We start from the raw sequence: 23,983 nt of genomic DNA, 5'->3' as shown, positions 1-23,983 counted from the left end.
CTGCCCCGCAGTGGGGCCTCGGGGCTCCAGGCCCACCCTGTGACCCACCTCATTCCGGATCTCCTGGCTCAGCCCCTCGGCCTGGTCCAGGGGGAAGCCGGACACCAGCTCCGTGGTCAGCACATGGGGGCTGCAGAGCTCGTCCACAATCTCGGGCACGTAGAAGAAGGGGTGGTCCTTCAGCAGCTCCCTAGCAGAGGCGGGTGGGAGGTCACACCCGGGCCTCCTTGATCCCACCCAAGCAACACACTGGGGCGACACACAGGACAGCAAGGGGCTGAGCCCCCCAGGCAGAGGAGGGCCCTGCCCCGAGCTGGGCGGGACACGGCCCCGGCCTCAGGCCCCAACCCCAGCCATCGCCCCTCAGAGCCGGGGGAGGTGGGCGGGGGGGGGGGGGGCCTTCAGCCCACAATGGGCTGCCCGAAGCCGCCCCTTCTGTCTTCCCAGCGGGAGCAACGGGCAAGGGCCCGAGGCTGGAGCCGCACCTGAACCTGCGGGCACAGGCGGCCTCTCGCTGGTAGTCACACTCGAGGGTCAGCTCCCGCCTCAGCACGTCGATCAGGTGCTCAGGGAACAGGCCTGGGCCAGGGAGGGGGGCGTCAGGGGGACGGGGGGCTCCCCGGGAGGCCCCCCCACAGGCCTGCCCTTGCCCAGCGGCAGCCTCAGACCTTCTGGAAGCATGTTGCTCATGTTCAGCACGGCCATGAGGTTGTTGACGTCACTGCTGATGCTCTGGGCCACGCCGGGGTACTGCGGGGGACAGAGGGGAGTCAGGCAGACAGACACAGCAGGGCCCCGCGGCGCCCCCGCCTCCCTGCCACCCACCAGCTGCCCAGCTGTGTCCCTCCAGGACCCCGCACCTCCGCAAGGCAGAGCCAAGACCCACCAGGGCTGCTGTGACCCCCGGGCCCACCGCGACCCTGCTCTCCACCGCCGACCGCTCCCTCCCCCATCCCCATCCCTGCGGCTCAGGCCCCAGACAGTCACTTGTCCCCAGTCCCTGCTCCCCCCAAACCAAGCGTGCTGGGAGGCTGTCCTCCCTCCTACAGTCACTCACTTAGCAAATACTTCTCGGCACCCACCGCTGACCAGGTGCCAGGACAGAAGTGAAGAGACACAGGCCCTGCCCTGGGCACGGGGACACACAGGGGACGTGGGGTGCAGAGGCCCCTCACTGCAGGGCCCGGCTCGGCCCTGTGCAGCCCCTGAGGGCACTGAGCCCACACCCCGGGTGCCCACCTGGATCTTCATGGCCACCTCGCGGCCGCCCTTCATGCGGGCCAGGTGCACCTGCCCGATAGAGGCGGCTGCAAAGGGCCGCTCCTCAAAGTACTCCAGCTTGTCCCGCCAGCTGGGGCCCAGGTCGTTGTTGAGAGTTTTCTGGAGGGAGAGGCCAGGGAGGGGCCATGAGCACCACCAGGGACACCCTGAGGGGCCCTCCCCAACCCCTCCCGCAGGGCTGCCAGCGCCTGGACCCTGGGCCGCACCGGCCTCACCGTCATCTGCTTCAGCGGCATGAAGTCTGCGCTCTGCCTGACCCGCTCGAAGATCTTGGCCAGATGGGGGTTGATGAAGGCGTCATCTGGAAGGCAGCAGAGCATTCAGAGCGGAAGGCTGACCCCTCGGAAGGAGGGTGCACAGGCCACCTCGATCAGCCCTGCCCAGCAAGGTCTCCCGGGGGGGAGGCCAAGGTACCGCTCTGCCCTTCACACGCTGAGCCCAAGGTTCAGAGAAGACGAGGCACAGGCCCAATGCCACACAGCAGGCCCAGCCTCGGGTTCTCCCTGCTCCCGCGGAGCATTTCCCCATTGGCACACAGACCCTTGATACTGCGGACCAAGGCTCCAGAGGGGATACAGGGACACTGACCCGTGCACGCTCCTGGCCCGCCTCGGCCAACAACCAAATCCGAGACCCCCGCAGCCCGGCCCACGGCACCCCTCCCCAGCCGGGCACTGGGTGCGTCTGTGCAGCTGGGGCCCTGCCGATGGCGTGCGGGGCAGCGTGTGCCGGGGCCTCTGAACTCACCCTCACCCAGGGACCTGAGGAGGTAGATTCCTTAGAAAGAGCAGGCGTAGCTTTTTATGATTATAAAAGAAAGACATTTAGGGAACAAAGCGTATTAAATGTTTAAAATACCCATAATCTACCTACAGAGAACTACTGATCTCTTTTTTCGTTTTGACCCTTTCCTATGCGTTTTTCCCTGACTGCAGTCACGCTGCCTGGAGACGCTCTGGCTGACTCCCCTCCTGCAGCCGTTTCTCACGAGCACTTGCCACGTCGTTGAATAGCTTTCTGAAATATTCTGTAACACACACAGAAGCTTCAACACGCAGCTCACTAGCCGGACAGCGGCTGACTTCAGTTTGTTTATTTGAGGCCAGAAAGAATCCTTCGATGAAGCCGCTCCTGCAGAGCCCTGACCGCATCTCTGAGGCTCTCCGTCCTAGAGGTGGGGCTCACGCACGGAAGGGCTTCCGAGGGGCGCGTGCCACTCCAGAGTCCGCACCGGTACAGGCAGTGCCCGTGCCCACCTGCCTGGGTGGTTATTCCTGTCCTGCACTTGGCCACTTGAGTGAGTCCATCTGACTGCTTGTCGGGGGACTGGCTGTGCTCCCACCCAGGACAGCAGCCCCTCGGGTGCTCCTCCCTGGGAGGCACCATCAGAAGCCCGGAGGGCCCCCCGAACCCCAGCTCTGCTCTGGGGGCTACAATGAGCCAGCCTCCAGCTCAGCCGCCGCCGTCTCCCCCGGCCTTCCCTCCTCGGGGCCACACAGCCCATGCCCCGGTGTCACGTCACCACAGGCCCGTGAGCTCCCCAAACAGCACCCTCGGACCACCGCGCGGGGCACCAGGGGGCATCAGCCGGACTCTCCCCAACTTTTGAGACGCCAGGACCTCTGGACATGTCAAAACACTCAGAAAGAAGCCAGAAAAACAACCGTGGGCTCCTATTTCAGACACTGTTTTTAAACATCCCAGGTGGGTTAACAGCCAAGCTTCAAACAAGAGAAGCCCGTGGGCAGGAAACCTCCCATCCCTTCCCCTCGGGGCCAGGTGCGGTGCCCCCCACTGCTCGCCCCCAGCTCCCCTGCCTACGCCGCCTCACCGCCCCCAGCTCCTCTCCCTACGCCGCCTCGCCGCCCCCAGCTCCCCTCCCTACGCCGCCTCGCCGCCCCCAGCTCCCCCCCTACGCCGCCTCGCCGCCCCCAGCTCCCCTCCCTACGCCGACTCGCCGCCCCCAGCTCCCCTCCCTACGCCGCCTCGCCGCCCCCAGCTCCCCTCCCTACGCCGCCTCGCCGCCGGCAGCCCGCGCAGCCGCACTCACCCTGGATGCTCAGCATCTGGCCCAGCTTGAGCGCCGCCCCGCGCACCTTGCACAGCGTCCGCACGATGCGCTCCGCGTTGGCCTCTGACAGGAAGGGGCTGGAATCCAGCACGGCCTTCTTCCCTGCAGAGGAGCGAAGTCACCATGGCCTCCCTCAGGCGGGGCTGCTGGGCCTGGGATCCCCCAGAGGCCCCTCCACCCGCCCCTGGTTGTAGGTCCAGGGACAATAACAAGACATCAGGGTTTAACACGTTTTAAGTGAGATGCAGTGAAGTCCCAGCACAGAGCTTGACACAAAGGGCTCAGTCAACGTCTTTCCTCCTCGGGGTCCACAAAACCGGCAACGCAACTTTAACCCCACATTTCACACCCACCTCCCAGATGCCGAGGAAGGCCCTCAGGGGCCAGCCAGGTCTCCCCGGGCCCACCTCCAACCCCATCCCAACACACACACACACAGGCTCGCCCACGGGGCCTCTCCCTCCGTATCAGCCCCTGCCAAGTCACTGTCCCTCGCCCCTCAGTGTGCTGGACAAAGGTCACCAGCACCCTTGGACTCTCTGCACAGTCACCTGGGGCCACTGGCTGCAGTGAGAGCGCAGTCCTCAAGGGAGGGGAGCTCAGGGTCAAGGACAGCCTCACCCGGCTGGTGCCAGCTGGCCTGGGGAGAACGCATAGGGACCTCAGGTGTGCAGACAACCTCCATTCAGCACAGTCGGGGGTGGGAGGGTGCAGGCTGGTGACTCAAGGTGATGAGGAGGGGGTGACCCAGTGGCAGTCGGTGCTTTTCCTGCCCTCTGTCCTGTGAGCCCAGTTAGATCGGGAACCCCCGAGGGGTGCTGCCCACAGAGCCTGGCACCTTCCTCAGCTAGCATCACCACGGGCCTGGCCCAGCGCTCAGAGTGGGTCTGAGCTGGGTCCCCAAGGCGCGAACACGGGAGGCGGCCGTCATGCCACTGCCCTCCGTCCGGGGCCGTGCCCAGCACGGCCTCTGATACACCAGGGTGGGTGGGCTGCAGGGGGATGCGAGACTGAAGGCCCACACCTGAGGCAGCTGTTAGGCCTGCGCGGGGCTAGGCTCACCCCAAGGTCCCGGACAGCAGGACAGGGTCCCGGGAAGGGGAGAGATCTCAGCTCCACAGGAAGCAGCCCAGCTGCCGGGGGTCAAGAAAGCTGTAGCCCCTGGGCAGGGCCACTCCAGGGTGTCTGGGCCAAGGAGGGTGCCCAGATCACCCCTCGCCTCGGGCCGCCCTCTATGTCCGCTCTGCCCTCCCCAGCCCCTGGGCCCTGTGGGCCGGGACCTGGGCCTGTGTCCCTGAGGAGAGGTGGGCGGGGCAGAGACGCCACAGCCCCGGCAGGAGGAGGGAGATCTTCTCCCCTAGGGACACAGCAGCGCCCCCGAGATCCAGGGACGGCGCCCGGCCCTCTTGAGCTTCCCAGGCAGCCGCTCCTCACGGCTGGCCACTGTCCACAGGCTGGAGTCTGGGCCCCTGCCCGGGCAAGGCTGGTTCTGAAAACAACCCGGGGGGAGCCGGGGGTGTTCAAGGGTGTGGTGGGCGCGTGCCCCGCTTAGAAGAGGCTTAGCCCCTGGGGAGGCCTGGGCCAGGCTGGTCGGTGCCCTCCAGGCCCAGGGGTTCCCGGGCCTGCTCAGGAAGCTAGAGCGCGTCCCTCTGGGCCTGAGCCCCGTGTCCTGCTCTTGGGCCAGTGGCATCTAGGCCTCTTGACCCCCAACAAGGGCCACCGCCTCCCTGACAAAGGACACCAGCTGTAACCTTGGGGCCAGTATAGCTTCTTTCCTGCTTGGACGGGGCAGGACGGAGGGCAGCCAGTTTTCGGGGGGGCACGATGGGAGAGGTTGTGCCTGGGGAAGGCTGGCTTCTCACTTCCCAGAGTCTCAGCACCAACACTAAAAATACCCTCCCTAATCCTCTCTGCTCTCCCGTCCCTTCCAAGGACACACACATACTCAGGGGCCTGGAGGACAGGCTAGCACCTTCTCCGCAGAGGCCCCCATCCCCTCGAGAGGGTCCTGCAGGTGAAGCGGGGCCATCCAGGTGGCTGGCAGGGCCCCCTTCAGGGCCCCCAGGCTGTAGCTAGGGCCTCAGGGACCACAGCACAGCATGACAGTGGGGATCACTCAGGGTCCCCAGGGAAGGGGGGAGGAGTGTCAAGTACCGGAATGAACTGATGTCCCCTGAATGGGCCAGGGGCAGGGGGCACTCAGCCCAGAACTTCAAGTAAACTTTGAGAAATCCACCAAGCAGATGGCTCTAGCAGGGCTGCTCTCAACAGCCCCCAGGACCCTGCTGAAGGGAAAGCGCCCTGCACCTGCCTAGCCGCCTCCCCCCCGACACCTGGACAAGCCTGGGGGAGGGCACCAGGTAGGGGGTGGGTGGGGCCTCCAGCTGCCCCCTGACCCATCGTCAGAGCATCCTAAGCACGCCAGGTTTCAGAGCAGCCAGTCTGCAGAACGTTCTCCATGGAGTACCACCCACAGCCGGCCACCCAGACAAGGGGAACTGAGTGTTCTGACCTGACCCCGGGCTGACCCTGGGAGGCAGGGGACAGAGGAGTCACGATCTTCACCTCAGAGACAAAGCGTCTGAAGCTGGAGAGGTAATGGCCACCCCAGGTCACGAGGTGGGGGAATGGGGGGCCCATGGGGTCTGTTCCAGCAGCTCCCACGCCCCTCGACCACAGCCAAACGGGGAGCCCTGGGCACCTGACCTGGCCAGACCTGGGACCCCAGCGGCTCTGCAGAGCGGGGGCAGAGGCAGGGCCACACCGGAGGCTCCTATCAGAAGAGGGAAGGTGTGCGGGCCCGGAGGAACCAGGACGGCTGGGTGAGCCAACGTGGGCCAGGACAGGAACAGAACAGCCTTCAGGCCTCAAACTCCAGGGCTGCCGTGAACACGGAACACAAGATGAAAGGTGCCCCTGGAGGCCAACCCTCGGAGAACGCAGGTGGGAGCTGGGAGCTGACAGGCCCAACTCTCAGGGCCCACCCTGCCCTCCCCATCAAGGGCCCAGCTCACCTGAGGGATCCTCAGGGCGGAGGCTCTTCTTGGCGACCTCGGCCAGGGCCCCGAAGCCCAGACCCACGGCCAGACCTGCAAGGAGGAGGTTGAGGGCTCTGGGCATTCGCTCAGGGGCTGCCCACTGCCCGCCGCCCACGAGGCCCGGAGCAGCCCCACACAGACACCTGCCTCGCTCCCCTGGGGACCTTCGCTGACACTCCAGGCATCTTGAAAAGGGAGGGGATAAGGAGGTAGGAGATACACAGCTGTTGTTTTCAGAGAAGACCTGCCTCAAGGTTGGTGCTTTCGCTGGAAAAGCCTCCTCCACCGCCACTTCCATCACCTTTGCTACAGGCTCACGCGACAAACACACACACCTCCAAAACAACGTACGACGGAGAAACGCATTGGGCAAGACGCAGCACAAATGGAATGTGGGCCAGGAATGGCTGCAGGCCAAGGACATCCTGACAACACTGGGCACCCCCTTGGGATGCAGCCGCCCACTTCACAGTCTGTGTGAAGAGCCTCCAATACTCTAGAATTCTCTAACCCAGTTCACTTAAGTCGCAAGGAGAGGCATTACCACTGCAATATAAAGCAGTCATTGGTGGGAACTGGAACATTTTGCAAAAGCCATGGGGACTCCCAGGAGCTCAGGCTACAGCCCTCACTTGCGGGGAAGGCCCCACAGGCACTGACGGTGGTCTAAGGACAGTGGGGTACCAGGCCCTCCTTCTCCCGTCAGCAATCTTTGAAATCAAGGTTTATTAACATCTCACTGGTCCAGAGGTTGGAACTGGATGATCCCTACTGTCTAGGGGAGGCCTGAGGAGGCCAGCAGGTGCCACTAAATGCACACAGAAAGCCCAGGAGCCTGGCTCAGGGCCTATTTCCTCTACTGAGATACAGTTCCAGCTGGCTTGGGGGGCGGGAGCACACTAGGCGAGAGAGTGAGGAACATTTGGAGGAGCACGCTGGCCACAGCAGGAGGGACAGCAAAGACCCCGGGAAGATGCCAGAGATGCCCCGAGGCCAGTGGGCCTTGGCGAGCACAGCCCTGGGGGGCTGGGAGTCTCACACCTGGCAAGGACACCTGCACGTGCTTCTATATTTTCCAAATTTTCTACGATGATTATGCATTACTTTTATGAAAATTATTATTGAATTTACTGAAAAAGTTATTTAATGAAAAATACATTTTAAAAATCATAAGAGGATAACCCAATTTTTTTAAATGTTTTTGCAGTACATTTGACCCACCATGACACAACCGTTCACCCTCTGCTTTGCCAGGTAGCTCCTGCCTCATGGGTCAGTGTGAGGATTAAACAGCTGAATGAGAGTGAAGCCCTCCCAGAAGGGCTGGGCGGAAGGCAACACTATTCAGGTGTTCGCTATTACTGTCCTTTCTCCTATTCAAAGGGCTAGACCAGTGCTGCCAAAAACTATAATGCCAGCCACATATATGATTTTAAATTTTCTGGGGGCTATGTTAAAAAAGGCAAAAAGAAGCATGTGAAAGGAATCCTGATCATATATTTTACTTAGCCCAGTGTATCCAAAACATTATCAATTCAACAAGTACTCAATATACACATCGTTAGAGAGATGTTACTTGTTTTATTTATTTTTTGTACCAAGTCTTCAAAATCCAATGTGCGTTTCGTCTTGGAAGCCTGTCTCAGCTTGGACCAGCCACGTTTCAAGTGCTCAACACGCCACGTTGCTGGTGGGGCAGCACAAGGGCAGCACAAGGCAAGTTCTGGCGACCAGAGCAGAGGCCACGGTCATCTGGAAATGCCCCCAAGGACACCCTGGCGTGCTGGGATGGAGCTGCCACGGCCTGTTTCCCTTTGACACCCCAACCCAGCCCCGGAGGACACTGGGCACAGAGCTGCGTCCCCGGTCAAATGGTAACTCCCCTCCCCTCCCCCCACCTCAGCACACTGTCCAACTCAGCAAACGAATGGCAACAGCAACGCTAACCTTCAAACTGCAGTGACCTTCCCCAATGTCTCTCCGCCTCTAGATTTTTCTCTGCCTACATCAAGTCCAAAGACAAGCCTACCAAACAGGCAGACGTGTCAAAGGTTACCCAGGCTGGCCACTGAGAGCAGACGCCGAGCGCCCTTCTCTGCAGGGCCCCCAGCTGGGCCCCCTCACACGCTCTGCCGAACTCTTCTCTGGCCCATTCTGGGCTGCTGGGCAGAGCCAAAGCTCTCCAAGGCCAAGGACCGTCACTGAACACTGAATCACGGAGGGAACATTCCGCAAAGCAGGTTGCAGGCTCCTTCTGTGCGCCTGCGAGCTCCCTCAGGGCCAGGCCCGAGGAGCTGACAAGGGATGGGCTCCCCACTGCGGGACCCTGACCTCAGGAGCTCCTGCTCTAGTGAACCAAGAACAGGCTGGCCATCCCGCCATACCCAACCTGGCTGACCTGAAAGCATTCTCAGAACCTTGCAGAGACAGGAGGGCAGAGGCCAGCCAGGTTCTTCGTTCCCCCCGGAGCTGGGTGGCACCTGCAGGCAGCTCCTGGGAGATCAGCGCCTCTGCCTCGGACTCCCCGCGTTGGTGAGGACAGCCCGAGCCCGTGCTCACTCAGTCTCCGGCGTCACCTGAGGCCTTCCACTCCACCTCGGCCCCCCAGCCCTTAGGACAGCGCCTGTCCATGTCCGGACCCACAGGCAGGCTCAGCCCGGCCCGCATGGATGTCCCAGGGGAGACCAGCCGCAGAACCAGCTCCGCGGGCCCATGGCCACCACCAGCAGCCTGGCCACCACCCTAGCCTGTGAGAAGGCGCCAGCCCTTTCCAAGAAAGTTCCTGACATTTCTCACAAACGGAGATTTTGCAGGCAAGAAAGGCGGTGGCAGTGACGAGCAGCGAGGAGCAGGGTCTCCCCAAGGGGGTGGGGGCGCTTTGGGCTGCTTCCCAGGCTGTGGGACTGATCAGGGGGCCCAGGCCACTGGCCCAGCTCCTTCCTCCCCAAAGTCCCTCTGCAGGTCCTCAGAGCCAAATGAGTGCCCCCTGAGCAGCACCCCACAGACACAGAGGAAACAAGTAAATAAAAACCTTCTAACAAACAGCACCGTCTGTGAGGAGGCTTAGTGAGGGGCGCCTAACCGGCCAGCACCCCAGGCATGTTTACAGAGCAAGGCTGGACGGAGGTCCTCTGCAGCAGCAAGGGCCAGATCTGAGGGCAAAACCGCTTCACTCACACAGCACCACCCACGTGCCAGGCACTGTTCTCAGGCCTCCCTTTTCCAACACACCCAACAATCCTTCTGATCTGATAAGACAAGAAAGTCCACACAGAAAAGGCAGCGGACAAGGATATTTCCTTCACTTCAAGGTGCTCCCGAACCCTTGGTAATTCCACCTTCTCTTCCATCACCTGCATCCTCCCGCTGTGCCAGCACTGGGCACCGGGAAGAAGAGGGGGCCTGGGAGGGGGCTGCAACCCACAGCATCGCAGGAAGGAGAATAGGAAGGAGCAGTGGACGAAGGTCCCTGTAGAGTGTTCTCAGTTCTCAGAACTAAGCCAGAGTGGGGCGGCGGGGAAGACCTGACAGTCCCTCTGCTGGCTCAGGGGAGACGGGACGAATTCAGGGGCGACAGGCTCAGCCTGCCTGTATCTGTATGATACAGGCCTCCTCAGCCCGGGTCCCAGGACTGTCACAGATGCACATATGGGCCTGGGTGACTGGCAACTGTGGCTCAGCTTCCTCACCTGTAACTGGAGATTATAACTGCCCTCATCTCCTTCACAGAGGCTCTAAGTGACAGAAAATAGACAGAAGACTCCCTTTTAAAGTTTGCTCCTGGAGAAAGTAGAAACCACGCTCCCTCACCCTGCCAAGGGCACAAACTTTTCTTGGACCTAAAGGGCATCTGTCTTGCTGCCTCAGAGAGCACCGGAGGAGCGCTGGCTACTTAGAGCGGCAGCAAGTGTGCAGCGTGTCCCCAGGAAGTCAGGCACATGGTGCTCAACTCCTTTTGGTAAGTTTTCTCTAGTGCCTACTTGATCTGTTGGTCTCGTTTCTATAATCGTCCAGTTCTCCCTCATTTCATAGGTGCAGAGGAGATAAGACATCTCCTCTGAACCTATAATACTGAAGCACAAATGAAAAATATAGAAAAGAGTAGAGGAGACACACATGACAGAAGGGAAAGATCTAACATATGTGTAACTGGAGTCCCAGAAGGAGAGGAGAAAGAGAACAGGGCAGAAACAATATTTGAAGAAATGACCAGAATTTTCCAAAATTGATGAAAGACATCAAGCACAGATTTAAGAAGCTCTATAATCCCAAGCAGGATAAAAGCAAAGTAAATCATACCCAAGCATGTCACAGTCACACTGCTGGAAAACAAAAGCAAAAGGAAAATTTTAAAAGCAGAGGACAAAATACAAATTACTTTCAAAGGAGCAGCAATAAAACGAATAGCTAAGTTTTCAACAGAAACAAGGGAAGTTAAGAAGACAACTGAGGGACTTCTCTGGTGGTCCAGTGGTTAAGACTTTGCGCTTCCACTGCAGGGGGCGCGGGTTCAATCCCTGGTCAGGGAACTAAGATCGCACATGCCGCGTGGTGTGGCCAAAAAAACAAAACAAAACAAAAAAAAGAAGACAATGGAATAATATTGCTAAAGTGTCCAAAAGAATTAATTTTGAACATGGAGTATTATACCCAGCCAAAATACCTTCTAAAACAAAAGTGTAATAAAGACATTTACACACAAATAAAAACAGAGAATTAATGATTACCACTCTGCACTACAAAAAAAGAGAAAAGGTAGTTCTGCAGAGAAGAAGAAAATTACCCCAAAAGTAATTCTAATATAAAAATGAAGGGAGAGGGTTTCCCTGGTGGCGCAGTGGTTGGGAGTCCGCCTGCCGATGCAGGGGACACGGGTTCGTGCCCCGGTCCGGGAAGATCCCACATGCCGCGGAGCGGCTGGGCCCGTGAGCCATGGCCGCTGAGCCTGCGCGTCCGGAGCCTGTGCTCCGCAACGGGAGAGGCCACAACGGTGAAAGGCCCGTGTACAGCAAAAAAAAAAAAAGAAAAAAATGAAGGGAGAAAGAAACACAAAAAGGGTAAATATGTGGCTAATGTAAATTCACACGGGCCATACGAAGACATGACATCTTGTGAGGTTTAACATATCTTAATAATTTAGGATATAATATAAAACATGTAGAAACAAAATACATATCCACGTTAACACACACACACAAAGGGATTTAAACTGTTCTGAAGTGCTAGCATTACTGCAGAAGTAGTCAAAATAATCATTTCTATTACATTGTAGTAAGTCAAGAATGTATGCTGTAATCAAGAGAAACCACTAAAAGTATAGTAGAATAATAACACACAAACTAATAAAGAGAAAACATGTACAAGAAAAAAATCTCTTTGATTAATTCAAAAGAAGGCAAGGCAAGTGGGGGAGGGAAGGGGAAAGGGGGAAGAAAGGGGTAGGGAATTAAGAGGTACAAACTACTATGTATAAAATAAATAAGCTACAAGGATATATAGTACAGCACAGGGAATATAGCCAATACTTTATAATAGCTACAAATGGAATCTAACCTTTAAAAATTGTGAATCCCTATGTTGTACACTTGAAACTTACATAGTATTATACATCAACTATACCTCAATTTAAAAAAAGGTAAAAATTTTTAAAAAGAAAGTAGGACAGAAGAGAAAAAAAGGGAACAGAATGGATGGGTCAAACAGTAAACAAAGACTAAGACAGTAAATATAAACCCCAATACGTCAGCAACTCCATTAAATGTAAATGAACTAAATACTCACATTATAAGACTAAGATTAATGGTCTGTACCTAAATCACAGGAAAAGAAAATATATATATGCTGCTTACAAAAGACATACCTTAAATATAAGGATACAAAAGGTTGAAAGGAGAAGGAAGGAAAAAGATATACGATGCAAACATTGACCACCACCTCCCAAAAGAACAGCTGGAAAACAGCTATACTAATATCAGACAATGTAGACTTTCATAGAGATAAGAGAGGTAAGACATAATAATAAAGGAGTCAATCCCCAGGAGGATATAAGAATTCTAAATCTGTAAGCAACCAATAACACAGCTTCAAAACATTAAAGTAAAAATTGACAGAACTAAGAGGTAGGTAAATCCATGATCACAGCATAAGACTGTTAAATGTCTCTTTTGATAGCTGACAGAATAAACATACCATCTAGAAAAATGGTACACATGATCTTATTTGCAAAGCAGAAATAGAGACACAGATGTAGAGAACAAATGTATGGATGCCGAGGGAGAAAGAGGTAGGGTGGGAGGAATTCGGAGACTGGGATTGACACCTATACTTTATTGTTACTATGTGTAAAACAGACAACTGATGGGAACATACCATAGCACAGGGAAATCTACCTAATGCCCTGTGGTAACCTAAATGGAAGGGAAGTCCAAAACGGAGGGGATATCTGTTTTTGTATGGCTGATTCATTTTGTTGTGCAGTGGAGGCTAACACAACATTGTAAAGCAACCATACTCCAATAAAAATTAATTTAAAAAAGAATTTTAAAAAGAAGTTTAAAAAAGAACAAAAGAATACACATACCAAAAAAATCATTAAAAGATCTGACTAATATGAGTAACAAACTAGACTAGACAGATAGATAAACTGCACCTGACAGTGCCAGAATTCTTTTCAGATACACATGGAACATTTACCAGTATATTCCCATTGGAGTCAATGGCAAGACCCCTATTTCACAGAAAGGCAAACCAAGGCAATACCCAAGGTCACAGGAAGCAGGGCCGGAATTATAACCCAAATCTTATGATGACCTAAAGCCCAGTTCTGACCCCAAATCCAATATCTAATGCTATCTTTCATTTCATTCTCCAACAAAAGCTAATATCCAAAGATCACCATGCCCCACAGCATCAGAGCCACAATGTCCCACAGCCCAATCAGACCTAGAGTTCCTGCGCCGTCTCAGCATCAGAATGAGCCACCCAGATGGAAAGCCCTGCCTTCTGCCTCTATACAGCTCAATACCTGCTGCTGACCTTCCCAAAGACAATCCTACCCCCTGAGATCTAGAGCAATCCCTTTCTTTCATACCTGCAGTGTAACAGCTTCCTAAAGTCTGTTAGTCTACACCTCAAAACCATCTCGCCCTCACGAGGGGAAGAAAGGCCAGAAGTATTTTCTAGGAGAAGAAAGCAGAGCAGTGTTACTTCCAACTGTCTAGATAATGGCCCACCCGTAAGCCATATACTCCACAAGGCAATGAAGAACGTACATCAGTAGGATATTTAGATCTCTGAAACAGAAATATTTTTGCAACATGTGCAGTTCTAAGGATCTATGATACTAATTCTGATCCTTTTCTATTCAATTCCATTCTATTTAATTTGTTTTCTAAATGCCGGTCCTGACCCACTAAACTGATTTCACACTCACTAAAGGGTCATAAACCCCAGTTTGAAAACCTCTGGATAGGGTAGAAGGCCCAGAATTCACCTCTGGGGCCAGAACTTCACGTTCTTTCCAGACCTGGCTCCTCTTTGCTCCCCTCCTGCCACCTCTAATCCTGAAACATGAGCTGCCAACTGCTTGGGCAACAACGTGTGCAGCTGAGAATCACAGCTGGGAGCAGATCTCCAGCACAGACTCTGAAGGGCGGCTCCAGGCATCAGGCAGCTGTCAGCAAGGGCTCAAGAGGCTCCTGATGGTGCAAAGCCCCTACAAAGACCAGGGTCTCTCCTCACCCCAACCCCAGCTCCCTCTGGCAGCCCACGTCCCCCACGCCTTGAGGGGAGCCCTGTACCCTGGTTTTAACGAAGTTGACTTTTTGTCCTACACACCTTCCTATACAACCGCTTTCACTTCAGTCTGCTTTCCTTAACCCACCCCCCAAAAAGGCCTGACTCCTGCCTGCTTCACCAGGACCTCCATCAGATACTAATTGGCCATCATGACCTTCATCCTAACCACTTTTCCCAAACAGGTCCTCCACTACCCCACCCCAGCAAAGACTCACGAGAGAGGCTTATACCCATCCTAAAATACATCAGTCAAACTAAGCCTTATGGGGACAGAGCTCTGTGCTGAGCCCTGGTCTGCAGTGAGGGGAGGAGGATTATAGGTTACAGAGAAAGACTAACTACAAAGTAAGAAGAGAACAGTTCCTGCCCTCAAACTAATGGGGGAGAGAACAGAATCTCCATCTAATACTTTAAGAATAATAGATGTCCCAACTAATAGCCACTGAGCAAAGCAGGGCAAGTGACATGTCTTCTGGGGAATAAGGACCACTGGAGGCCCCCAGAGCAGCCCATTCTGGTAGTGGCACCCCAGGGAGTTACAGTGTTCTACGAGGAACTGCTTAAAACGCTAACCCATTAAAGTGAAATGAAGCAATAATTCTGTGCTGAAACTCAGATGACACTGTATGCTGGATTCCTGAAAAGCTAAGTAGCAGCAGATGCCACATTTTAAGATAACAATCATGGAAGAAAACCTCAGAGTTGAGAAAATTCTATCCAATTAACCTAGTTTGCTCTGCACCTAAGGAAGACAGCCAGCCTTCCTTCAACGTTAGAACCCACACATCAGGCCAGCTTCCAGAGGCCAGGCTAACAGGGAGCACAGATCCACCCCCGAACAAGGAGTAAGACGGGGTCTCCACAAGAGAAGAGGCAGCCGGGGAGAGCAGCGTGCCCGATGTGCGGTCTGTAGGAGGGGAGACGTACAAACCAGCAAAGCAAAAGGCAGGTAGGTAAAGGCTCAGACACATGAGAGCGGGCTTTCATGACCAGTCAGCACCGGCATCAACATGAACCCATCAATGAGACCACCGTTACACAGAGCCGCGCAAATGAGCACCTGCCCCAGGTGGGCACGCGAATCAAGTCGCCAAGGCTGTTGCTTTCATTAACTGTATTGTCTGGAGAACCTACTGAGGATAAGCGGGCTTTAGAGAAGTCACTCCATCTTCAAGCAGAACCATAGCAAAGGACGGCACTTGCAACAGGAACATCCTGGTCAGATATGACAATACAATGTCATAAAAGCAGAGACAACTGCTGTAAACCTTCACTATAAAATGATCCTCCAACATGGACGAAGAGAGCACAGGGGGGTACTGGACACAACGGCTATGCAAACCCCTAAAGAAAAGAACAAACTCACAACTCCTCAGCACACTGAAATGGAGGACAGCAGCTCGGGGCCACGGCACCTCGTTATCATTCCACTGATGCCCGCAGGCCCAGCAAACGGGTCCCCAAATGGCTGGGCAAAAACCACTGGGTCCAGGAGCCAAAGAGCCCCACTGTCCCACCTCCTCCCTGCAGGGGCCTCCAAAGGCCTGAGTGAAACGCGGATGCTGCAGACGCTGCCCCCCGAGAAGCAAAGCCGCAGCCCACAGCATGGAATCAGCCACGCATCGACCCCCAGGGGTGAGCTGAGGCAGAGACTGAATCGCCCACCCACGGAAAACATCCCGGCATGGCTAACACAGGAGCTGCCACGCTCCCCGGGGCAGCCCTGGGTCCCCGGCCTCCCCGCCTCACGCAGACCCCACGGTGGCCCCCGCTCCACTCACCGGGACTGGGACCTCACCTCCAAAGTTGGCCAACCGCCCAATCCGCGTAACTGGCACCTTCCGCTCGCGAGCCCGCTCACTGAGCTAGAGGGCGAAAAGAAAGAGACCTCCGGGGATCAGTGAACAGGGACAAGACCGACCTTCAGGGGTTCACACCGCCCCCCGCACGCCCTCTCCACCCCCAAAGGCAGCAGCTCCGCCCAGCAGCACATGCCTCCCAGAAGAGGCCTCCGTGTGCCCGACATTCCAGGCCACGGCACCCGAAGAATGTCCCCGAAGAGGGGGCCTGACACCAGCAGCACCGTGGGAAGCCCCCAGCCCCACCCTGGGGGCCCCCTGCACACACCATCTGCTTGTGGGGCTTGCTCTCCGGGCGAGCCTTGGCCTGCCGGGCCTTCTCAATGTCCTCAGCCGTCAGGCCCCCCACAGGGGACTGGTCCTGGTGGTAGAACCTTCGCTGCAGGCCCGTGGCAGAGAATGGGTCTCTGGGGTCCGCAAAGAGCGGCCCGTTCACCCTGCCCATAGGGGAGGCGGCCTGGCCCCGGAGCCCGCCTTCCCCAAAGGGTCCGCTGGCAACATAGGCAGGAGCTGGGCCCTGGCTGTGGGCCTGATCCCAGGGCGGAGGGGACTGATCCGGGGAGGAGGCCACAGACGGCTCCTCGGAGGCGCCCTCGGCCCTCAGCCCTGAGGAGTGGAATTCTGCTTGCGGGTCGTCAGAGCTCTTGGTATAAGACTCTTCATGCTTCTCCTGACCCTGCAGGGAACAAATGGCAACGTGAGAGGAGCAAGAGGCCGGCCAGGAGCCCCTCCCTGTGTGCATCCCCTTCTGGCCGGAACAGCACACCAGCGCGTCCCACCCTCTGACCCTCTGGAGGGCCCTACCATGTCACCCCCGTGGCCCGTGGCCAGTGCCGGAGGCGAGCAGCAGCCCAGGAGCCGGGAGGCCCGGATTCCAGCCCTGCTCCTGCCAGGGCTCTGCCGTGTGGGCCCCGGCAAGCCGGCCGCCCGTGGTCCCTGAGCGCCCACTGGGTGCCCGGCCCAGACCAGGGGAGCGACCACTCTCCTGACAGGAAGCTCCTCACCTGTAAATCCGGGCTCAAGGGCAGCTCCCAGGGCTTTGGGGAAGGGGAACCAGGGCAAAAGATGGGGAAAGCGTTGAGAAGTAAGAGCACAACCGGAGACCAGAGGAGGCGAGCGCAGCACACAGGCAGGGCCACCCTGCCTCTCCAGGCCAGCGCCTTGCGCGCCACCCGAGGGGCTCTCCCCAGAGGGCTTGTCACATCCAGGACCTGGCCCGGCTCTTCCAGGAGCAGGGGGGACAGGACAGGAGAGGAGGGGGAGAGAACACCATGTTTTCCCTGTAACGGTCGCCGAGACCTGAGCTTCAGGCCCAGGTTCTTTCCACTTTTGAACCCCTCGCGACCTGGAGAGAGTTCCTGAGCCCTCTCTGCCACTTCCTCATCTGAAAAGAGGGCTCCCCCCACAGTCACAGAGTTACGTGCAGCACAGACGGGGCCAGGGGAACAGGGCCAAGAAGGCTATAATTAGAACAGCACTGACTCCTGAAGGGAGGTCGGGGACCTGGATTCCCCGATTCCACTGAAATGGACTCAGTGCACGGAGTGTGGCCTGTAGGTTCTGCAGAAACAGCAGTAGACCCCAAAGCCTTCTCACTCTCAGCTTTATAAGACACTGTGGGATCTAAGCAGATAAGATTTGCCCTCCAGAGGAAGGAAAGAGACAGGCTGTTATTTTCATTTCATAAGTGGCAAACAGAGGCCGAGAGAGCTAAAATAATCTGGTAAAGGCCCACCAGGCGGCCAACGGCAGGGCAGGTATCCCGAGCCAGGGCCTGCCCCGAGGGCCGCCCCGAGGCCGCCTGACAGCACCCTCCTCGGAGCAGAAATGAATTCTATTTGGAATCAAGGGGCACCTGTCAGATGGCCAGGGAAGCCCTGGAGTGAGGGAGTCTGGGACAGGGTCCGAGAGCCACGTAACTCCTGTAGCTCCCACACCGGCCGCAGGCTCACCGCTCCTTCTGCCCCACTACTCCAGTGCTGGCCACCGGCCCTGCGTGACCATAAGCTGTTTATGTGGCAGCCAAGGGGTCTCAGTGTCTCAACGGGACCAGACTCAGTAAGTGTCTGTCGGATGAATAAGTGAACAAATCCCTTGAGGAGCTAGAGGGAGAGAGGTTCCTGGAGTACCTGCGCCTCCGCCCCCTCACAGACAGGGGAGGAACCCACATCTGAGTGTGCAGGGAGAGAACGGGAGTGCACTGGAGACCATCGCGCCTCCTACGCGATGGGGGACCGCCACTCCCTCCTACCTCCGAGGGGCCGTCCCAGGGGATGGCCCTGCCTCTTCCAAGGACCGGGGCCAGGCCCGTCCGAGGGGAGCAGAGGGGTGAGCGGGGAGCCCGGGCTCCCTCTCACCCTTCAGGGAGGCCTGCCCACGTCTAGCATGCCCCTCTCCTGGGCGGCCCAAGGGTGCTGGGCAACCTCACTTCCTGGGTGCTCCAAGGCAAACACCCAACAGGAAGGCGATGGCTCCTCACCAGCGAAGGCACCAAATGAGTCTGCCAGGGCACAGCCCAGCCTCAGCAGAGAGAGGGCGGGCAGGGAGTCTGAGACTGGGAAGAGGACACAGGATGCCGGTGCTGTCAATCAGTAATCACATCGAACTGCTTAGTCTCAGTTTCCCCATCTGAGAAAGGGGGAAGCATTTGGGTCTGCACCCCTCCCAGGACAGCTGTGAGGCTTGTAAGAGGTCACAGGTGTGAACACCTCTGCAAGCTGAAGGTATCTGTGTAGAGAGAGAGACACAGTACCGCCACTGGACCCTTAGAGAGCATGAGGGGAGAGCTGGGAATCCTAACCCTGAGAATGACCAGAGGCCGGCGGGCTGGGATGTCCCACAGCCTGGAGGAGCGTGCGTGTCCTTGTCCAGAAGGTCAGAGCAGAAATGGGAGGAGTGCGGCAGCAGGGCACCCTTGCAGCACAGCTCCCAACATACACATGCCCAGGCGCACACATGCGTGCACATGCGCACGCGCACACACACACGCCCCCTCCCCATGCCCTCAGACTGTCAGGAACGGGGTGGGGACCATGCGGGTGATGCCATGGTGGATGGCGCTTCGCTACAGCAGGCCGTGTTGACAACCACAGCTCCAGCACTCGTTTTTGCTTAAAACCCTCCCCTTGGATGGTGAAACGTCAAGGCCCCCTCCCACTGGCACCCTGCCCACTGCCAACTGGCCTCCTTACCTGCACCTGCCCCAAGACCATGCTGATCTGCTCTGCGGCCGTGGACTGCAGGGCCCCGGCCGCCATAATGAGCTCCCTGCCGAGGCCCAGGTGCTGCAGGTGGGTCTCCACGGCCGCCTGGGTCAGCTTGGCAAGGCCTTTGACCACCATGATGGTGTCCCCCAACATGGAAGCCATCCTTCAGGGCTGGAAGAGAGTGGGCCAAGTCAGGGTCGGGGCTCCACGCCTCACACAGCATCGCACTCACACGGGCCACCTCTACCCCAAACTATGGCTGTTTGATTTTTCCAATGACCTCCCCTTCTGATCCAAGTTGACTGAGAGAAAAGAGAGGAAGGGCCCAGGGTTCAAGGTAAACGGAGTGACTCCCCACACGGCAGGGCGCCGAGCAGGAAGAGAGAGTCCATGGAGTCAGGGCTGTGCGCCTGGACCATGTTTCCTCACCTGGGCCTCACAGCCACCTCGTGGCACAGACAAGTAAAGGGATTTGCCCAAAGTCTCTCAGCCACCAAGTGGCAGAACCAGGACTTGAATCTGGGTGTCCTGATTTAGTCCAGAGCTCTTCCCTCTGGAGCAAAACCGTAGGTTGGGGAAGGAATGAAACAGGAGGGAAGGGAGCAAGGCACAACCTTTGAAAGAATGACATAGCCCAAGGACATGACATAAACTGATTAGAACCAAATGGGTCCAAGATGGCGGAGAAGTCAACTTCCACTAGACCTTGAGCCTCAGTATATGCTCACTGTAACGCGTCAGCAAGCTAAATGACACATCCACAGGCGCCACGACAGTTCCAAGACCAACCATAAGGATCAAAAAGTGGGCCGTGGCCCAATTCCTGGAAATCCCCGCCCCTTCCTGAAATAGCTGGAATACCCCTCCCACTCATTAGCCTATGAAATTACCCACCCCTATAAAAACCGACAACCCCATACCCTGGTGCCTTTCTCACCTTCCGAGATGGCCCACACTCTGTCTGTGGAGTGTGTTTCTCTCTAAATAAATCCACTGTCTCTCACTGAATTCTTCCTGCGATGAGACATCAAGAACCTGAGCTTCAGAGCCTGAACCAAGATGACAGAGTAGAAGGACGTGCTCTCACTCCCTCCTGTGAGAACACCAAAATCACAACTAGCTGCTGGACAATCATCGACAGGAAGACACGGGAACTCACCAAAAAAGATACCCCACATCCAAAGACAAAGGAGAAGCCACAATGAGACGGTAGGAGGGGCGCAATCACAGCAAAATCAAATCCCATAACTGTGGGTGGGTGACTCACAGACTGGAGAACACTTATACCAGAGAAGTCCACCCACTGGAGTGAAGGCTCTGAGCCACACGTCAGGCTTCCCAACCTGCGGGCCTGGCAACAGGAGGAGGAATTCCTAGAGAATCAGACTTTGAAGGCTACTGGGATTTGATGCAGGACTGGGGGAAACAAAGTCTCCACTCTTGGAGGGCACACACAAACAGATGTGCGCATAGGGACCCAGGGGAAGGAGCAGTGACCCCAGGGGAGACTGAACCAGGCCTACCTGCTAGTGTTGGAAGGTCTCCTGCAGAGGCAGGGGGTGGCTGTGGCTCACCATGGGGACACGAACACTGGCAGCAGAAGTTCTGGAAAGTACTCCTTGGCGTGAGCCCTCCCAGAGTCTGCCATTAGCCCCACAAAAGAGCCCAGGTAGGCTCCAGTGTTGGGTTGCCTCAGGCCAAACAACCAACAGGGAGGGAACCCAGCCCCACCCATCAGCAGTCAAGTGGATTAAAGTTTTACTGAGCTCTGCCCACCACAGCAACAGTCAGCTCTACCCACCACCAGTCCCTCCCATCAGGAAGCCTGCACAAGCCTCTTAGATAACCTCATCCACCAGAGGGCAGACAGCAGAAGCAAGAAGAACTACAATCCTGCAGCCTGTGGAACAAAAACCACATTCACAGAAAGATAGACAAGATGAAAAGGCAGAGGGCTATGTACCAGATGAAGGAACAAGATAAAACCCCAGAAAAACAACTAAATGAAGTAGAGATAGGCAACCTTCCAGAAAAAGAATTCAGAATAATGATAGTGAAGATGATACAGGACCTCGGAAAAAGAATGGAGGCAAAGATCGAGAAGATGCAAGAAATGTTTAACAAAGACCTAGAAGAATTAAAGAACAAACAAACAGACATGAACAATACAATAACTGAAATGAAAACTACACTAGAAGGAATCAATAGCAGAATAACTGAGGCAGAAGAACGGATAAGTGACTTGGAAGACAGAATGGCGGAATTCACTGCTGCAGAACAGAATAGAGAAAAAGGAATGAAAAGAAATGAGGACAGCCTACGAGACCTCTGGGAAAACATTAAATGCAACAACATTCGCATTATACGCATCCCAGAAGGAGAAGAGAGAGAGAAAGGACCAGAGAAAAGATTTCAAGAGATTATAGTCAAAAACTTCCCTAACATGGGAAAGGAAATAGCCACCCAAGTCCAGGAAGTGCAGCGACTCCCATACAGGATAAACCCAAGGAGAAACACACCAAGACACATAGTAATCAAATTGGCAAAAAATTAAAGACAAAGAAAAATTATTGAAAGCAGCAAGGGAAAAACGACAAATAACTTACAAGAAACTCCCATAACGTTAACAGCTGATTTCTCAGCAGAAATTCTACAAGCCAGAAGGGAGTGGCATGATATACTTAAAGTGATGAAAGGGAAGAACCTACAACCAAGATTACTCTACCACACAAGGATCTCATTCAGATTCGATGGAGAAATCAAAAGCTTTACAGACAAGCAAAAGCTAAGAGAATTCAGCACCACCAAACCAGCTCTACAACAAATACTAAAGGCACTTCTCTAACAAGAGAAGAAAAGGACCTACAAAAACAAACCCAAAACAATTAAGAAAATGGTCATAGGAACATACATATTGATAATTACCTTAAACGTGAATGGATTAAATGCTCCAACCAAAAGACACAGGCTTGCTGAATAGATACAAAAACAAGACCCATATATATGCTGTCAACAAGAGACCCACTTCAGACCTAGGGACACATACAGACTGAAAGTGAGGGGATGGAAAAAGATATTCCATGCAAATGGAAATCAAAAGAAAGTTGGAGTAGCAATACTCATATCAGGTAAAATACACTTTAAAATAAAGAATGTTATAAGAGACAAGGAAGAACACTACATAATGATCAAGGGATCAATCCAAGAAGAAGATATAACAATTATAAATATATATGCACCCAACATAGGAGACCTCAATACATAAGGCAACTGCTAACAGCTATAAAAAAGGAAATTGACAGTAACACAATAATAGTGGGGGACTTTAACACCTCACTTACACCAATGGACAGATCATCCAAAATGAAAATAAATAAGGAAACAGAAGCTTTAAATGACACAATAGACCAGATAGATTTAATTGATATTTATAGGACTTTCCATCCAAAAACAGATTACACTTTCTTCTCAAGTGCACATGGAACATGCTCCAGGATAGATCACATCCTGCATCACAAATCAACCCTCAGTAAATTTAAGAAAATTGAAATTATATCAAGCATCTTTTCCGACCACAATGCTATGAGATTAGAAATGAATTACAGGGGGAAAAACATAAAACACACAAACACATGGAGGCTAAACACTACGTTACTAAATAACCAAGAGATCACTGAAGAAATCAAAGAGGAAATCAAAAAATACCTAGAGACAAATGACAATGAAAACACAACAATCCAAAACGTATGGGATGCAGCAAAAGCAGTTCTAAGAGGGAAGTTTATAGCTATACAAGCCTAGCTCAAGAAACATGCAAAATCTCAAATAAATAATCTAACCTTACACCTAAAGGAACTAAAGAAAGAACAAACAAAACCCAAAGTTAGCAGAAGGAAAGAAATCGTAACGATCACAGCAGAAATAAATGAAATAGAAACAAAGAAAACAATAGCAAAGATCAATAAAACTAAAAGCTGGTTCTTTGAGAAGATAAACAAAATTGATAAACCATTAGCCAGACTCATCAAGAAAAAGAGGGAGAGGACTCAAATCAATAAAATTAGAAATGAAAAAGGAGAAGTTACAACAGACACCACAGAAATACAAAGCATCCTAAGAGACTACTACAAGCAACTCTATGCCAATAAAATGGACAAATTCTTAGAAAGGTATAACCTTCCAAGACTGAACCAGGAAGAAATAGAAAATATGAACAGACCAATCACAAGTAATGAAATTGAAACTGTGATTAAAAATCTTCCAAAAAAAAAAGTCCAGGACCAGATGGCTTCACAGGTGAATTCTATCAAACATTTAGAGAAGAGCTAACACCTATCCTTCTCAAACTCCTCCAAAAAATTGTGGAGGAAGGAACACTCTCAAACTCATTCTATGAGGCCACCATCACCCTGATACCGAAACCAGACAAAGATACTACAATAGAAGAAAATTACAGACCAATATCACTGATGAATATAGATGCAAAAATCCTCAACAAAATACTATCAAACAGAATCCAACAGCACATTAAAAGGATCATACACCATGATCAAGTGGGATTTATCCCAGGGATGCAAGGATTCTTCAATATACGCAGATCAATCAATGTGATACACCATATTAACACATTGAAGAATAAAAATCATATGATCATCTCAATAGATCCAGAAAAAGCTTTTGACAAAATTCAACACCCATTTATGACAAAAACTCTCCAGAAAGTGGGCACAG

General features: G+C 54.2%; 1 protein-coding gene across 3 annotated transcripts in view; it reads right to left on the bottom strand.

Annotated features, from left to right (window-relative positions):
* COQ8A (coenzyme Q8A) overlaps positions 1 to 23,983 on the bottom strand; it is a 49,558-nt gene that overhangs the window by 2,836 nt on the left and 22,739 nt on the right. Inside the window, exons 1-11 of one of the 3 annotated variants that reach the window (XM_060304400.2) lie at positions 20,190 to 20,335; positions 19,238 to 19,423; positions 16,315 to 16,722; positions 15,986 to 16,052; positions 6,367 to 6,441; positions 3,332 to 3,454; positions 1,497 to 1,582; positions 1,240 to 1,380; positions 669 to 750; positions 486 to 579; positions 49 to 190 (exon numbers count right to left, since the gene is read on the bottom strand). In XM_060304400.2, coding sequence (XP_060160383.1) covers positions 49 to 190; positions 486 to 579; positions 669 to 750; positions 1,240 to 1,380; positions 1,497 to 1,582; positions 3,332 to 3,454; positions 6,367 to 6,441; positions 15,986 to 16,052; positions 16,315 to 16,722; positions 19,238 to 19,414 — 1,395 coding nt within the window. In that variant the 5' untranslated portion in view covers positions 19,415 to 19,423; positions 20,190 to 20,335. Of the gene's footprint in view, positions 1 to 48; positions 191 to 485; positions 580 to 668; positions 751 to 1,239; positions 1,381 to 1,496; positions 1,583 to 3,331; positions 3,455 to 6,366; positions 6,442 to 15,985; positions 16,053 to 16,314; positions 16,723 to 19,237; positions 19,424 to 20,189; positions 20,336 to 23,983 lie in introns of those variants that run through there. The other 2 variants (XM_030868500.3, XM_060304428.2) reach the window with 2 other exon arrangements.

Source organism: Globicephala melas, chromosome 1 (genome assembly GCF_963455315.2).
Source record: "Globicephala melas chromosome 1, mGloMel1.2, whole genome shotgun sequence".
Classification (NCBI taxonomy): domain Eukaryota; kingdom Metazoa; phylum Chordata; class Mammalia; order Artiodactyla; family Delphinidae; genus Globicephala; species Globicephala melas.
This window is presented reverse-complemented; position numbering and strand designations above follow the sequence as displayed.